General features: G+C 40.1%; 1 protein-coding gene across 6 annotated transcripts in view; it reads right to left on the minus strand.

Annotated features, from left to right (window-relative positions):
- Positions 1-259: 259 nt before the first annotated feature.
- col8a1a (collagen, type VIII, alpha 1a) overlaps positions 260-18,650 on the minus strand; it is a 92,553-nt gene continuing 74,162 nt past the window's right edge. For all 6 annotated transcript variants that reach the window (XM_078409553.1, XM_078409554.1, XM_078409558.1 and 3 more), the window contains 2 exons: positions 11,392-11,701; positions 260-5,063 (listed from right to left, as the gene is read on the minus strand). In XM_078409553.1, coding sequence (XP_078265679.1) covers positions 3,130-5,063; positions 11,392-11,698 — 2,241 coding nt within the window. In that variant the 5' untranslated portion in view covers positions 11,699-11,701 and the 3' untranslated portion in view covers positions 260-3,129. The remainder of the gene's footprint in view (positions 5,064-11,391; positions 11,702-18,650) is intronic.

Consider the following 18,650-nt stretch of genomic DNA (forward strand, 5'->3'; position numbering starts at 1 on the left):
TTCCACAGTGAAATAACATTGGGAGGCCAATTAAGGAAGTCGGTAGAAATTGTGGGTAGAATAGAAAGGACATTTGGAAGGTTTGTGTATTACCTCAGATTCACCCATCATTATTGATCATGTTTCGAGTGCAAAAATCAAGTAAGTACCTGATGTAAAATTTCCAGCCTCAAACTAATAGGATTTCTTCCATTTCTATACTTCCAATTTATTTGAGAGGGTATGCTAATTTGTGCAAAACCATGGGAAGGTTCGAATGCTAGTCCACTGTCTTCAGGAGCTGTTTGGAAATCACCTCTAACTCAATTCAGGATTCTAATCAAGGCCTGTGTGTAAAAATAGTGTCACTGTTCAGATGTCTTCCCTGCCACAAACAGATCCTTTTTAAGTTGCATTTGAAATAACATTACTTGAAATAAGATTCTTCTCAAGTGAAGCTGTAAATAATTAATTTTATTTAATACAATAATTCCTAATTTGGTACAAAATCATTTTGATAATGCAGAACAAGCATTATGGGGATAAAGGAGTTTGGGGATAAAGGAGTTTGTTCCACTACTTTCAGTGTTGTTGCAATTGATCCAAAATGAAACCTAATTTGAGAATGGCATTCACTATAATGAACCATCTAAACATTTTTAAAACTAATTGTTCAATTTACCGCCAAAATTGAACTCTACATCTTTTTTTCCTCATTCTTTCAGATGGGGCCCCTCGATTCAATAGAGGGGCCCCTATTTTGAATTAGGTTATGGAGAGAGGTGACTCATTTCTCTTCACTCTCCAGTAACACCTTGCCCCTGAGGGCCTTGAGTTTGGCACACCGGTGGATGAAAATGTGAGACAAGATGTTATAGCACTGTGATTGTATAGACCTGGAAGGATCTATTGTTAAAAGAATTAGTAATAAGATTGAAAAATTCACTGCAGCTGATTCTGTAAAATCGTGGAGACACAAGAAATTGCAAATGTTGGAATCTTCACCAAAACATAAAGTGCCTGACCTACTGAGTTCCTCCAGCACTGTTCTACCGTATGAATGTAGTCTGCCAAGATTGGCTTGCTGTCAAAAAAATGTATCGATGAACACAAATGCCTTTGAAGGTAAAAGCATGATCAAATCTGCAATATTGTTGAAGTGAAAGACTTGTTAAAATGAAACATTTAAAACTGAATAAATAGATTGTGAGTCAGATGTTTAATGTAAATTCCAACCTGTTGCCAAGAGGAATTAATAAAAAATAAATAAAATTGCCAGACTTGACAAATGGTTAAATCGTGTTTAATCTCATTAATGTTTAAATAATCAACCCAGTGGTTGAGGCGCATCTCTCGAGGAGCAGAGAACTGCATGACCCGCTGAGTTATCACAGGACACTGTTTTATTTTGGTAAACCAGCATCTGCAGTCCTTTGTGTCTCTAATGTTTAAATGTTCCCTGACTTTTAATGGAAAGGGAGTTTACACAACACAAAACAACAGAACTATTTGCTTGTTTTGATTTCAGTGAAAAAGATTTCACATCTTAGATTGTTTTTGTTTTGTTTCCTATTTTGATGCAACTTTACAGTTCATGTTTAAATTTGAACAATCAGCAGCAAAGCATATTATTTTTTAATGAGCAGGAAGTTTTATTAGTGGCCAGTTGACATTAAAACTATGGTTACATAACAACTATTATAGGTTCAGGAAGTCTTGAAGAAAAATGTTTTTTAAATTTTGGTAATGTAATGACATTTTTAAACCTTATAAAAACTTATAAACCTTAAACCCTTTTCCTTTTATTTCAAGTTATCTTTAAAATTAAAATGGTGCACAGCCTGTTTTGAATATCCAGTGTTGGAGGTTGTTTTGTACATTGCTGGAATTAAACCCATCACATGATGCATGTGCTTATCTAGTTTTTTCCAGAAACTTTACTAGTGGAGTACCACCAGGTCCTTTCTCAGTGGAGGAAAAGCCAATTGCCAAGTGAACTTCTGAGGCTAAAATGGACAAAAAAACCCGAAGTTACAAGGCTATGGAGAGCATGAAAAAAGCATCTTGATTGATGTGGGATTGCTACAGCAACAAGTTAGCACGAACACAATATGCATTAGTGCATTGTCAGGTTCTAGAAATAAATGTGCACTTCCCACTTTATGAAAAGAAGTAATATCAGCATTATACCTTATTTAAAGAAAGTTTAACACTATTAGATCCTTCATTTTCCTGCTCCTCAGAAAAGATAATTTATAAATGTTTCATATTAATTAAGGTTCATCTCATTTTCATCAGCATCTCTGTCACTCTGGTTCTAAATGTTGTGCTGAAGTGTTGGATCATCAAACCTTATCATTCAGAACCTGGAGGGCTCTCAATAAATCCCCACCCTCCCCAAGGTGAAGTAGACCATAGATTTGTTCATAATTGATCATATTTTATTGATTAGAAATCTTTTGATCCCTTTCTCCCTCTTTCACAGACAGGGAGGGCTACATTGTTCAAGCATGTTTTCTTAAGCAATTGTTTTTGTTTGTGAATTTGCTCTTATAAAGAGGCATGATTTGTTTCTGGGACATTGAACATTTTCTATGTTGCGCCCAGTAACACTATCAAGTACACTTGGTTTAGTTATAATATATAACAAATGCTAAGCACACTCCTTACATTAGTCTGAAAACTTATTTGGATTTTCGACTTTGGCCAAATGGATTGTGTAGCATGCAGAGCTTACTACTTGCATTCGAACTGTTATTTTGCAATTTTGATATTGATTGGAAGATTAGTTTCACTAGTACAAAGTAACACTCCTTTGGAATATAGTCCATTAAGACCCGTGCGAAGGTTTTTGGAATCCTACACGCAAGACTTATGAACTTAAGGAACAAGGAAACTATTTTGGAGATGACCGCTGGCTCTCAAAGTACTATTGTGTCTTCAGGGCCTTAATGTGCAATTATAACGTGTAAAGCAGATGCGGTCTACTCTTTCTTTGGATATAGCTAACAGTAGGCTTCCAGTAAAGAAAGAAAGACAGTTAATCATTCAGCAAATTTCAGGCGATGCCTTTTGTGGTAAAAGTGTGTAGCTTCCATTGGATAAGAAAAGTTGAATTTTAAAAGCTTTTTACACGTGTACATTTTGTTTTTACATTGGATACAGTAAAAACCCAGAGAAAGAGGAATGCACGTATGGGCCCGAATAAAGTCCTGCTGCTTGTTCAGATGGGAGTTGGATCCAGACTCTGTCTCCATGCATTAGTTCAAGAACTGAGCTCCCAGAAGCCTGATCGAGAATCCCTTTCTTGTATTCATCGTAGGTATACATTTGAGGCTCATTATTTTTATATAATGCTACCCATACATTAGCACCTTTACAATGAATATGATATGAAAAATAATAAATTCCTGGTATTTCACAAGTAAAAACACCAGTTTGTGAATTGTAACCTTGTCTGCCGTTGTACAAGATTTTATCAAACTTGACAGGAGATCCCACTGGTGGAAAAGGTATCGTTAGTTTAGCTGTGAACGCAGGCATCTCGAGCTTAAGTCCCATGGGGTTCCCTTTTTTACTTGGTTGACCAATGTATCCTTGTGGTGTCATTACACCGTCGATTCCTGGACCCATCTCTGGAAGTTGAAACTGTTGAATTTCTGGTTGAACAGATGGTGGGCCTGGAGGGCCAGGTGGTCCGGGCAGGCCAGGTGACCCTGTTATTCCATGATGACCTTCTGGACCAGGCTTTCCAGTTGGTCCTACGAGTCCTGGAACTCCAGATTTTCCTATTCCCGGTAACCCAGGAGGTCCTGGTATTCCTCTATCTCCTTTTGGTCCCGATGGACCTGGAGGACCTATTGGACCTCTTGGACCAGTAATCCCAGGTATTCCAGCAGGACCTTGGTTACCTTTCTCCCCATGAAATCCAGGTTCTCCTTTTAATCCTGGTGCTCCTAGTAATCCAGGTAAACCAGTTGGACCAACGTGTCCTTGCCCTCCTTTTGGCCCGATTGGTCCAGGCATACCCCTTTGCCCTGGTTGTCCATCTTCACCAGGATATCCTGGTGCACCAGGCATTCCCTGGAGACCAATTTCCCCTTTCAGGCCTTGAGGACCTTGAGGGCCAGGTGGTCCATGTTCTCCCTTCAGTCCTGGGAAACCCAAACCACCCGGTGGTCCCATTTGTCCTGGAAGCCCAGGTAATCCCATTTCACCTGGTGGACCAGGAATTCCAGGGGCACCAACAGGTCCAGGTTCACCTTTTGGTCCCTGTGTTCCTGGAGGTCCACTGTGACCACGTTCACCCTTTAGCCCAGGAAACCCTGGTTTTGCTACTCCTGGCATACCCGGAGGCCCTGGTAAGCCTGGGAGCCCTTTATCGCCTTTACCCCCAGGGAATCCATGTGGACCAGGAAATCCATCTAAACCTGGCTTCCCCACCCCTGGCTTTCCAGGTGGTCCTTGAACGCCCTGTTGTCCTGGAAAACCTTGAGGTCCTGGCTCACCTGGGAATCCTGTTTTTCCGGGTGCTCCTGGAGCCCCTGGGAGGCCATTTAAACCTGACTTTGAAATACCTGGCAGTCCTGCAGGACCTGGCTGCCCAGGTAATCCTGGTGGGCCCTTCAATCCTGGTAAACCAGGCACACCAATTCCTTGTTGCCCCTTAGATCCTATTGGTCCAGGAATACCCGGGAATCCTCTCTGTCCAGGCTCTCCTCGTGCTCCTTGTTTTCCCGGTAATCCTGGTCTACCTGGCTTTCCTAATCCAGGAAGACCTGGAGGACCTCGTGCCCCTTGTGGTCCCGGTGGTCCCATGGGCCCGTAATCTCCCTTTGGTCCCGTGTCACCCTTGTGGCCTGGCAACCCCATTCTTCCTGGTTTACCTGCTATTCCTGGCATCCCAGGCTTCCCAAAACTCGGAAGACCTGGTTGGCCTGGATGACCTGGTGTTCCTGCTGGTCCTTGAAGACCCCGACCTGGTAATCCTGGAGGCCCAGGTGGCCCCATTGGCCCTCTTGCACCAGGCTCTCCGACTGGACCTTTCACACCTTTCATTGCACTCGGATATGTTGGTATCAGGTCTACAGAAGAAAAATTATTAATGTAGACAATCAAAATGTACATCATTTAAATGTAATTGACTTCAACCATGTTGCTAATACATTTGAATTGAAATATTGACTTTCTTGCTCTCATTTACGTTCAGGCAAGACATTGTAAAATTACAGTCGGAAATCATTACTTGAAATCTGCATTATTTAAAATGTTTAAAAACAGCAATTTGCATTGGTAGCTTATAACCACGATAAGAGGAATGACTTCAAAATGGTGTTGGAAAACCATATGGGGGTAGCAACCATTCTGTCCTGGTCCCTTGAGGGCAAAACGTGGTAGAGGGGCAAACAATTGAATAGAAATTGCAATGTGTGAAATAGTGGAACGAAGCAGAAGAGGAAGGCAGCAAAGAAAGTAGGTGGAGGGATCAAAGAAAAATGAGAGCGAGAGATTTGCACTTATATAATGTATTTCACTACAATGTAGTCCATCACATTGGAAATGTAATTTTAGAGTGGAACAAATGTTGTGATGTAACCGCACACCTGTTTTAGAGTTTATTTTCTATAAACTTCAATCTGCTTCACAGTTTAGAGCTGTACATTTTTTAATATAGTCCAGTGTAATAGATTGTGATGAGAAACAAGATTCTTTTGCATAATCCAGGCTGTCTTTTCCTGTGCTTTCATCTTTCAAATAAGACTTTTTCATCAATGGGTCTGTCTGCCTTTTTTTAATGGATTATGATGTCATATTCTTCTGAACTCAGAATACCTTAATTCAAATGATTTAATTTTGTAGTACAGATATTAAGATTTAAATTAAGATCTGCACTGTTTAATGAACTGGAAAGTTTCCCGTGTTCTGGCAATAGTCAACCAATGCGACTTCCATATTACTTGATGACTTGTCATATTTGTCATTCGTGAGACCCCAGTTCAAATCAGCCACCTTGTTTATTTATTCCCTGCAAATGCAGGTTGTTGACTATGTGAATTATTAGGCTGTTCTGGGAATATGAAAGGGGGCCTAAATAACCATCTGTTTGAAAAGATTAAGAAGATTGTGGAATTCTCTGCCACAGAGGGCAGTGGAGGCCAAATCACTGGATGAATTTAAGAAAGAGTTAGATAGAGCTCTAGGGGCTAGTGGAATCAAGGGATATCGGGAGAAGGCAGGCACGGGTTACTGATTGTGGATGATCAGCCATGATCACAATGAATGGCGGTGCTGGCTCAAAGGGCCGAATGGTCTCCTCCTGCACCTATTTTCTATGTTTCTAAGATACTGTCCAACAGCTCAATTGAAGGAATTTTTGCACCATGTGTCAATGGGTCTAGAAAGTCAATCAACGGTTTGCTTATTGCAATTGAAAATACATCTCACAAATCAAAATGTATTAGCAATTGTTTCTGGACTACTTCAAATTATTGACTTCACCTCCTATTAATTTAGTGATGGTGAGAGTTTTAATGACCCAGTATGAATGCTGAAACACTTCAACTGCAGATAGAGTTATACAGCATGGAAACAGGCCCTTCTGCTCAACTTGCCCGCACTGGCCAACATGTCCCATCTACACTAGTCCCACCTGCCAGCTTTTGGCCCATATCCATCTAAACCTATCCAATCCATGTACCAGCCTAATTGTTTCTTAAACATTGTGATAGTATCTGCCTCAACTACCTCCTCTGGCAGTTCGCTCCATACACCATTCCTCAGGCCACCTGCCCAACCGATCAAGATCATGCTGCAAATTTTGACAAAGATGGGCAGGATCATTATAAATTACACTGGTATTTTACAACCTCTATGTAGGCTATATTCACTTTCATGAGTATGGTGATCTATTCAAGCATTTAAAAGACACATTAATGACTACATCAAATGTGCATTTAACATCAAATTTCTTTGGAGCACTTGTTCATTAGGCATGAATATATCTTTGAGTCATGAATTAAAAACTAAAGTGCTTCCATGCTTTTAATTGATGAGCTAGTACAGGAATTATCGACATTTCCACTAGCAACTTCATGGTTTTAATCACATTCAAAATCACCGCTTCATATTTTACCACTTCTTTTGAGAAATTACTTGATCCACTGCCTTGTTTAGTTGCACTCTACTTTAAGTTACACTATGTATGATTTTCCCATTACATTTTCCCCTGCCACACATATTTTACTGTTTAATTTATTTAGAAATATTAACCAAGCATTAATACGCAGCCGTGGAAGATGTCTGAACATGAATATAAGTGGGAAGAAACATAAATTTTGTATCTCTAACCAAGCCACTTAAGAATTTAAAAAATAATAATAATACATTTTTAATTTAAGAATTTAATTTAATTTTTACTAGAATGCTCAAGGAAAATGGTAACAATAAAATGGCGAAAAAGGATTAGTAAAGGTTAAGAATGTTTAAAAATGACTAAAATTGAAGTAACATTAAATAAATTTAACAGTAACATAACTGATTTAATAGCACACGAACTATTAATCAAAAATTGTTCTTTGTCCTACAATCCCCATGAAATCAAGGTCCAAAAGACGTTATAGCACAAGATGCGAGACCTGCTTTTTCCAACATAATCTTGAGGAACCTCAGCCACACTGATCTCTGGTGCTGAAGTCCACATGTCCAGCAGCAGTGCAAACAGAGGTGGCCCTCTGAATCTGTCAGCTGCCACTGAATTTCCCCATTTAAAAGGACTTACGCAGATGTTCAAGACTTTGTGGTTTTAACTGCTGAACACTGGTAGACCTGATTAAAACCATCAGCAAGATCCCATCTGTTAAAATGTAACCCAGCCAAGAATGATTTCCATTAATTTATGTCTAAAATTTATGTCTAAAATATAGTTTTATAGTTACGGATGAATAAAGAAAGGGCTGGTCCACAAGTTACAGTTCTGAATTGGGGCAAGCCCAATTTTGATGGTATTTGCAACTTGCAAACTTGCAGAAATTTGCAAAGGTTTTATTGAATTAGGTTGTTTGTGGGCAAAGAGACTTCCAGAAATTGAGATGTTTTTAAGACTGTGATGGAGATAGTTCAAAGCATGCATGTTTCTATTAAAGTGAAGGGTAAGGAAGGTGGGAATAAGGAAGTCTGGATGACAAGAGAAATTAAGGTCCTGGTCAGGAAAAAGGGGGTGGGATGGGCCAGGTCTCTGCAACTGGGATCAAATACATCTCTGGAGGAGTTTAAGGGACTGAGGAGCATACATAAGAAGACGATTAGTAAGATAAAAAGGGGGGAAGAGATAGCTTTGGCAGATAAGATTAAGAAGAATTCAAAGATGTTTATAATTACATTAAGGATAACTAGAAAGAGAATAGGGCCTCTCAGAAACCCAAGTAGTCATCAAAGTGATGAGCCATAAGAGATGAGCAAGGTCTTCAATGAATATTTTGTCCTGTTTTTACTGTGGAGAAATATATGAAGACTTGGGAACATGGGACAGTTAATGGAGATGGAAATTAATAACATCAAAAAGTGCATGATAACATTTAGCTTTGTTATCATTTAATTATAGAAAATACAAAAGGAATGTAAAACAGATTATCATGACCTATGCGAAATAAAGCAAAGAAATGGTAGGAACTTAGTAAATTTATTAAAAGTTAAAGAATAGGAGAGACGAGAAGAATGTAATTGTGAAGGTATGACTCATTAATTAAAATTAATTATTTTAGATGAGTTTTTATAAATGTGTGGCCTGCAGAAAAGAGACGTGTCCAATATAATCAGCTTAAAATGTGGCCTCTTCCACATAGGAAAATATGAAATACAGATATTGTGACAATTTTGCAGAATACTTTCATACTGTCTCTAAGGGTTAGCCCTGAGCTTTTGGTATGCCAACCACATTAATTCTCCATCCTACTCCCACTCTGACCTGTCTTTGACCTTCTGCCCTCTTCCAATGAAGCCTGGGGCAAACACAAGAAAAAGCATCTTGTTTTGTCAAGGCATGTTGCAGCTCTTTGATTTCAATATTGAATTCAATATTGAATTCTACAATTGCAAATAATGTCTTTTCTGTCTGTGTTAAAACTGGCCAGCTTTATTCCGTTTTATCTCTCCACAGATACTGACGGTTCTGTTTTTCCAGGATTCTATTTTTTCCATATTTCTGGCAAATGTTGTGTTCTGTTCTCACATCCAGCACTTTCTACTGTTTACTCGCTCTAAATACCCTATTCCATCTTTTAATGAGATGACAAAGCATTGTTGTCACCTGGGCAGTCTTGGTCTCTGCCCTCTCACAGGCACAACATTTCTTAACCCATCTCTTTCTCTGCGACTTAATAGGTGCTTATTTTCTCATATCTCCAGTTCTGATGCCACGTCATAGAAACATAGAAACATAGAAAATAGGTGCAGGAGTAGGCCATTCGGCCCTTCGAGCCTGGCTGATCATCCAGCTCAGTAGCCTGTACCTGCCTTCTCTCCATACCCCCTGATCCCTTTAGCAAAAAGGCCACATCTAACTCCCTCTTAAATATAGCCAATGAACTGGCCTCAACTACCTTCTGTGGCAGAGAATTCCACAGACTCACCACTCTCTGTGTGAAGAAATGTTTTCTCATCTCGGTCCTAAAAGACTTCCCCCTTATCCTTAAGCTGTGACCCCTGGTTCTGGACTCCCCCAACATCGGGAACAATCTTCCCGCATCTAGCCTCTCCAACCCCTTAAGAATTTTATATGTTTCTATAAGATCCCCCCTCAGTCTTCTAAATTCCAGCGAGTACAAGCCCAGTCTATCCAATCTTTCCTCTTATGAAAGTCCCGCCATTCCAGGGATCAATCTGGTGAACCTTCCCTGTACTCCCTCTAAGGCAAGAACATCTTTCCTCAGGTTAGGAGACCAAAACTGCACACAATACTCCAGGTGCGGTCTCACCAAGGCCCTGTACAACTGCAGCAGAACCTCCCTGCTCCTAAACTCAAATCCTCTTGCTATGAATGCCAACATACCATTCGCTTTCTTCACTGCCTGCTGCACCTGCATGCTTGCTTTCAATGACTGGTGCACCATGACACCCAGGTCACGTTGCATCTCCCCTTCTCCCAATCGGTCACCATTCAGGTAATACTCTGCTTTCCTGTTCTTGCCGCCAAAGTGGATAACCTCACATTTATCCACATTATATTGCATCTGCCATGCATTTGCCCACTCGCCTAATCTATCCAAGTCACTCTGCAGCCTCCTAGCATCCTCCTCGCAGCTAACACTGCCACCCAGCTTCGTGTCATCCGCAAACTTAGAGATGTTGCATTCAATTCCCTCGTCCAAATCATTAATATACACTGTAAATAACTGGGGTCCCAGCACTGAGCCTTGCGGTACCCTACTAGTCACTGCCTGCCATTCCGAAAAGGACCCGTTTATTCCTACTCTTTGCTTCCTGTCCGCCAACCAATTTTCTATCCACCTCAACACTGAACCCTCAATACCGTGTGCTTTAAGTTTGTACACCAATCTCCTATGTGGGACCTTGTCGAAGGCCTTCTGAAAGTCCAGATATAACACATCGACTGGTTCTCCCTTATCCACTCTACTAGTTACATCCTCGAAAAATTATATAAGATTCGTCAGACATGATTTGCCTTTGGTAAATCCATGCTGACTTTGTCCGATGATTTCACCACTTTCCAAATGTGATGCTATCACATCTTTAATAACTGACTCTAGCATTTTCCCCACTACCGATGTTAGGCTAACTGGTCTATAATTCCCCGTTTTCTCTCTCCCTCCCTTTTTAAAAAGTGGGGTTACATTAGCTACCCTCCAGTCCTCAGGAACTACTCCAGAATCTAAAGAGTTTTGAAAAATTATCACTAATGCATCCACTATTTCTGAGGCTACTTCCTTAAGCACTCTGGGATGCAGCCTATCTGGCCCTGGGGATTTATCTGCCTTTAATCCATTTAATTTACCTAACACCACTTCCCGACTAACCTGGATTTCCCTCAGTTCCTCCATCTCATTAGATCCCCGGTCCCCCGCTATTTCCGGCAGACGGTTTATGTCTTCCTTAGTGAAGACAGAACCAAAGTATTTGTTCAATTGGTCTGCCATCTCCTTGTTCCCTATGATCAATTCACCTGTTTCCGACTGCATTGACCTGAAATGTTGACTCTTTCTCCCACCACAGATGCTGCCTGATGTGCTGAGTACTTCTAACACGGTCAGTTACTAGTTTTATTAACAACACAATTTTTACTGTTAAAATGTTTACCTTCTCTCTTTTCAGTAAATCAGAGACTGAATCTGGAACTTCTTACACACAAAAGAAAAATTCATAATATAACTTTAACCCTCAATTTATTACAGATCTTACCTTTTGGTTCCTTTTGAGGCATCACGTTTTTCCCAAATACATGCATTTGTGGAATGTCTTTCCCATAGTGAGAGCTATATGGAAGGTTCTTTCCATAAACTGGCAAGTGTGGCACCTCCTTGACCCTGTGTTGCATGTGAGGTCCTTCTTTGCCAACTCGTACCATGTGCGGGACTTGGAGCTGCATTTGTGGCATCTGCTGTGGACCCTGCTTCATCGGATAGTAACCACCCCCATGAACGGTTTCAGCCCCGAACAAATGGATAGTCATTATCAGAAACTGTATGGGGAGGAAAGGCACAGCCATGATCTGAAACAAAGCATATCAGAAAAAGTGTTTTACTTTTTTTTAAACAGTTGTTCTATCTCTCTTCACCTTTGTCATGGTTGATACGGATGTGAAAAAAAACTTGACGGAACCTCAAAGTTACATAGTGAAAATAAAGAACTTAAGTCCCCTATCTCCAGTCCATCTTTTTCCTCTAACAGAAAACGGGAACAGCTCTCTCCTCTATCAAAAACATCTACATGAAGCATTGCATCAAGAAGGTGGTATCTATCATCAAAGATCCCCACCATATGCGCCATGCCCTCTACTCGCTGCTACCATTAGGCAGGAGGTACTGAAGTCACATAGCACCAGGGTCAGGAACAGATAACTATCACGTCTTGAACCAACCTGCACAAAACTAAACTTACCTCAATGACAGAATGCTACAGACCTGCACATGCACTACACAAGACTTTTTTTTCTGATTGCGTTTTGCACGAATGCCCTTTTCTCACAATTTTCTTTATGTAATTAATGTATAATTAATTTTTGTGTGTTGTCTGAGTCTATGTGTCTGTGATGCTGCTGCAAGAAAGGTTTTCATTATACCAGTGCCCCCACAATAAACTAGACTTGACTATCATATGCATAGGTCATGAACTGACCTACCAAAACAAAAATATTGCGTAATTTGGGACAGAAAAGTTCAAAAGTAGAGAGGTTATGCTTCAGTTCCTTGGAGTATCGGTAAGACCACATCTCAAGTAAGGACTTTGAGACCCTAGATTCTGCAATTAGGATACTTCCTTTAAAAGTAATGTTTTACTGTACTGATAAATGATTGATAATGTTAGGCCAGTGTCACTCAAAATATTCTGCAACATAGAACCAGAGATTTTGGCTGATAGAGAGGACAATTGGCCAATTGTGGCCACACCCAAATTACCAGTGATACTGATGCACAATCACTGCCATGTAACCATGTTAAAGGGGAGTGCATTGTTGAAGTTTTCCTGTAATTTATCTTCTAAATTTCCATTCTTAACTTTCATCTAGAAAGCCTTTCCTTGGCATCAGCCTAAGACTTGAGCAGACAGCAACTTTTGATTCATGCTTCATGGTTTCCCTCCAGTCAAAATTGATTTTCTCTTGGCGCTTCCCCGACTTATTATTACACATGCCCAATCTACCACTGTAATACTTTTCCAATATGCTTGTATCCAAAAGATATTCAACACGAACTAAACTGTCCACAAATTGTCTGGCCAGCACTTTCCTCTTTTCTTTCAAACAAACTTGTGTCTGGAACAGGATCAAGGTATAGTTAATAACAACTTGGTGTAATTCATGAGCTCCAAATAATTTAACCACGACGTGAAAAGTCAAACAAACTCTGCAAATCATTTGGCTGAGGAATTTCCAAATAATCAATCACATTAAACTGGCAAGCGGTTACACTGCTCTTCAGAGCCTGAAGTTCTCATTTTTGTTCTGAGAGGGAGCTCCACAATAATTTTTTATGGTTTTGAATTTCATGTTGACCATGTTTTAGGATTATAGCACAAAAGATTATTTTTGAACAGAAAAGCTTTTTAGATGCTGTTACTTAACAAGCTACTTCCTAATGGTGCTCTGGAGCTGGCCTCTGGAATGTATGCTGTAGCCTTTGACAGGTCATTCTCCCTTTGAGGAACTTCTTTTTCCCTTGCCTGGTACAATAATCTCCTGATACCTCTGATTGGGGTCTTGTGGAAATACCACAAATATTGCCCTATCACTATATGGCAAAATGCATCATATCAACAATATCTGTTACTCGAATCAAAATCCTTCTCTCTCAACTATTTAAATAATAAAAACCTAAGGTTAGTTTGAACGTGCTGTTACAGAAGATAGTGCAAATATTTATTAAATAACATTGTACTTTAACTATTAAGTCAGATCGTCCAAGCTTACTCTATATGTGAAAGACATGAATTGTATTAAATGTCATGTTGCACTACATCCGTGCATCTACAGTACAATGGTGAAATCTGAATGACGAGATGAAGGTCAGAGATGGAACTGGCCAGCAAGATACAGGAAAATCCCAAGGTAAATTAAGGGAGAGTGTAGGTCCTCCTAATGATCGGCATGATAATCAACGTGAGGAGCCACAGAAGATGAGTGAGATTTTAAATGAATATTTCTCATCTATTTCAATTTGGGGAAGATCATAGAAGCTAAGAGATTGAGGAAGAAAGTTGTGATGAATTGGACTGCACACACATTACCAGAGAAGAGGTGTTGGGTTTCTTAAAACACATTGAGGATAAATCCCCGGGTCCTGACTAAGTGCACACTCAGATATCGTGTAAAGTTCAGAAAGAAATTAGGGATTCCAAGGTGCAATATATATTATAGGTGAAATCCCAATATGCCCAATTAGACCAGATCTTAGCATATCTGCAAACTTGCTTGATTTCCAACCATTTCACCAGTTTATGACAAACTTTATAAAATACTAAATATATGAAGCAGTACAGTGTATGCACTATAAAGTTTAATTTTTTTCCTGTTAAGCCCTTTTTTCTCATTTCAGTTCACTTTTTGGCTAACCTTCACAAAGTTGCCACCACTGTATTTGATGTCCTTGCCGAATTTTAAACTGCTAGTCAGACGGAATACTTTATCGATGGGCAAAATGGGGATTTGAATGGATATGGTAACACCTTCCCTTTCAGTGCAATTTGTTCTCTCCTGAACAATTCTTCCATTTACATGTCTGCACAGAAAAACTCTGTAAAAATCGAAGTAAGCAGCCTGCTGCTAAAAACACTGTCGTACAAATTAAAAAGAAAATGCAGGTCTATCTTAAAAATCTTAATCAGAAACGGTTTTTGCAAATGGAATTTGATGTGATGAAGGCCAGATTGCGAATCACAGCTGCCGTTTGCCAAGAAAAAGCTGTTTCCCAATTCCACTGCTTTGATTCCCACAAGAAGATTTCATTAAACATAGTCAAAGCAATCCAGAAGAAGATTTTTGTCAATGATCCCTTTGTGAGTGTTGTACTCGTATCATTTTCCCCCTTTCCCCACCAAATTGAAGAATTCAAGGTCATCGGGTTAGAACAAATTGATCCAGGAACAATGATGCAAGAGTTACATTTCTTGGAGGAATTCATATATTAATAGAATAAAAATACATTGATCAGTAGCATTGGAATGGGACTGAACTAACAGTAGTCATTGCTATCTGAACCAGCAAACTGCCCTCTGCAGCTAAGCTATGGCATATGTTTATGGAAAAAGCAACAGAAAGACAATGTAATTGGAATGAAGAATGGTTATTAAGAACCAGGTATAATTCTAAAATGGGTAGTCTGTGTAAGAAGCTAAAAAATCTGACATGGGAAAGGAGATTCCTAATACTACTTTCAGCAGAGGTTGGACTATCAACCTGCTCTTGGCAGTGGAATTATTATTGAAATACCATAGAGAGGTTGTCTGCCTTGTTTTGGCAGTACAAACAAGAAACTGCAGATGCTGATTTACACAAAAAGACACAAAGTGCTGGAGTACCTCAGCAGGGCAGACGGCATCCCTGGAGAATATGCATAGGCGACGTTTTGGATCGATCTGCCCTAAAACATCACCTATCCATGCTCTCCAGTAAGGCTGCCTGACCCGCTGCATTATTCTACCACTTTATGTTTTGGCAGTATATTTTGACTTGTCAGCTGAATTTTTCACACCCTGGGATACCTGTTGGATATAAGGAAACAAGAAGTGCTGCGTCGATGAGGTCTTTATATCACTGCTTGGGAGCTTGGAGGAACAGGAGCAATTCCTAAATGGTCAACAAGCAACCCAATATACTCTACAAACAACCCCCCACTCCCCCTCCCCAACCATCACTTAGGAAATATACCCTAACCTTTTCTTGTCTATTTTGTGCTAATTAGAGAGCACATTCCACAACATCATGCCCATGCACCAATTTACTATGATTTCAATTTCATAGAGCTACTGTTACCATCATAGAGCTGCCGTTCTTGCTCAAGCTGTGGAAAACATGACATCTCGGTCAAGCGACTTACAAATTTCCAGATTTAACTGCTCTCAATACAAATTCCAGGCCTATAAACCTACCGATTGTATTCTAAGTATCTGATGAGGAATATATTGTCATTCAAACATTTTCCTTTTTTTTTTGTCACAGGAAATTTTCCTTTGCATCATTTGTGGAGCAATTGGTTATCTTTAAAAGAACATGGTACGTGGTGCTCGTGACCGCATTACAAATAGTTGACGGGTACATTTCAGTTTAAATTTACGGGGTGTTTTTCAAAAAACGTTACTTGTCTCTCAACTACAGATTAATACAGCAGAGAAACATGGTTAGGTCATCCATCATGTACCTATGTCCACAGACTGCACCCTCTTTGCCCCCCCCCCTCCCCCCCCCCTCATTCCCCTCACTTGAAGAATACCTGTCTAGCGTGATCCCAGGCATCTTTTACCCCATTTCTTTCCTCGCCTATCCCCTAGTTCCATGCTCTCTTACCCCCCTGTTTCCTCTCCCCCCATGCCATCAGCCACCCACAGAAGGCATTGGAGGCCAATTCACCGGATGCTTTCAAGAGAGAGTTAGATTTAACTCTTCGGGCTAAAGGAATTAAGGGATATGGGGGAAAAAGCTGGAACGGGGTACTGATTTTAGATGATTAGCCATGATCATATTGAATGGTGGTGCTGGCTAGAAGGGCCGAATGGCCTACTCCTGCACCTATTTTTCCATGTTTCTATGTAAATGTGCTAATCCCATTTACTGGCAACTGGTCCAGAGCCCACAATGTTTCAGCAATCAATTGCTAGTCCAGATGATGTAAGAGTTAAATGCTGTAAGAGTAGTTTAAGCAGTACACTCCAGATTGCAACCATCGTCTAGGTGGAAATAGTTCATCCTCAAATGCCCTCTAATTCTCTTGCATGTCTCCTTAAATCTATACCTACAAGTCTTGCACATCTCTTGCATGGAGAAATGTTTCTTGATATCCATCCTAAATATGCTTATAATTTTGTATACCCCCCTCAGTCTCTCTGCTCCTAGGAAAACAAGCCTGGTCTATGCTGTCTCTCCTCATAACCAAATCATTCCTGCCCAGGCAGCACCTAGTGAATCCCCATTGCACCAATGTAATCCCATCCTTTCTATGGTGTAGTGATCAAAAATACGTAAAATATTCTTCTTGTGGCCTAACTAATGTTTTATAAAGCTGTAACAAATCCTCCCCAAACTAATATTGTGCTCCAGCTAATGAAGGCAAGCATTCCTTATGTGTTCTTCAACACCCTATCTATGTGTACTGCCACCTTCAAGGATTCCTGGACTTGTACACCAAGGTTCCTCAATACTATCTTGAGCCCTGCTTTTCATGCCATCCCCTTACTTGTTTCAGTCAGTATTAACCCCAGTCTTACTGAGGCATCGCATAGCACCTTTGTATAACAGGATATAGATCAAATGGAAAGTTGAGCAAAGCATTGGCAGATGGAATTTAATCCTGACAAGTGTGAGGTGTGTAGTTTGGGAAGTTAAGTAGGGGTAGGTTACTTACAATAAGTGTTAGGGAACCAAGGAATGTTGATGAATCGTGAGGTTGAAATCATAGTTCCGTGCAAGTGTCAACATGGAACAATGTGGTGGGGAGAGAGGAACGTGGCATGCTTACCTTCATGGGGCATAAAATACAAAGGTTAGGGCATTGTAACTTTACAAAACAGATTAGACTACACTTAAAGTATTATGTGCTGTTCCGGTCGCAACACAATAGAAAGGATGTGGTTGTGCTGCAGAGATTACAGAAGAGATTCAACACAATGTTGCCTGGATTGGGCGCGTTTAGTTATAGGGAGACATTGGATGGACTGGGCATGTTTTCCCTGGAGCAAGCAAGACGAAGGGATAACCTGATAGAGATATATATAATAAGAGACATAGATAGAATAGAGAGTCAAAATCTTTATCCCTTGGTACGGCTATCAAATGCAAGAGAGCATAAGTTTAAGGTGAAAGGGGTTTTGAAGAGGATTTGTGGGAAAAGCTATTACCCACAGAGAGCTATTACCCAAAGAGACATTTAGGCAGATACTTAAATAGGCAAAGCATATGGGGGTATAGACCTAGTGAGAGGAAATGGAATTAATGTAGATGGGGAAAAAAGATGGAATTATTGTAGATGGGCAATTATTAGAGCCAAAGTGTTGTACAGCACAGAAGTGAGTTTGTCTCGGTGCCGTACAACTCTATGGCTCTAATAATCGTTCAAGTGAAATAGTTACCACTTGATAAAGACATATTTATCCTTCATACAATCTGTACTCATATCTATCGAAGCAGACACAATTGGAATTACCATTCAGATTGATAATTTTTCATCAATTATCATGCTGAAACATTAACTCTGTGTTTCTCTCACCACAGATACTGCCCAACTCTGTGGAGTAGTCACAACATTTTCTGATTTCCAACATCTACAGTTTGTTGCTATTGGGCTGCAGGCAAGCAGATACTGCTTTAAGTTAATTGTATTACAACATTGAGAATGAAATACATTTAAATCCAACAAGTCTCTTGTTATCAACCTAGGAAAACTGTTGATGGGGGAAGTAAATTGGCTCTAGGATCAACAATAATGTACTTAGTCTAACAACTGAACTCATCAGAAAGTGCATCTCATTCTTCGTCTGGCATGCTCAAATCCATTTTAACTATTTAAAACATGTTTTTCAAATGCTATTCTTACGATCATAGATTGAGTCATGGAGTGATACAGTGTGGAAACAGCCCTTCGGCCCAACTTGCCCACACTGGCCATAAGTCGCAGCTACACTGGTCCCACCTGCCTGCGTTTGGTCCATATCCCTCCAGACCTGTCCTATCCATGTACCTGTCTAACTGTTTCTTACCTCCTCTGGCAGCTTGTTCCATATACCCACCACCT

The sequence above is a fragment of the Rhinoraja longicauda genome, chromosome 12 (assembly GCF_053455715.1).
Source record: "Rhinoraja longicauda isolate Sanriku21f chromosome 12, sRhiLon1.1, whole genome shotgun sequence".
Lineage (NCBI taxonomy): Eukaryota > Metazoa > Chordata > Chondrichthyes > Rajiformes > Arhynchobatidae > Rhinoraja > Rhinoraja longicauda.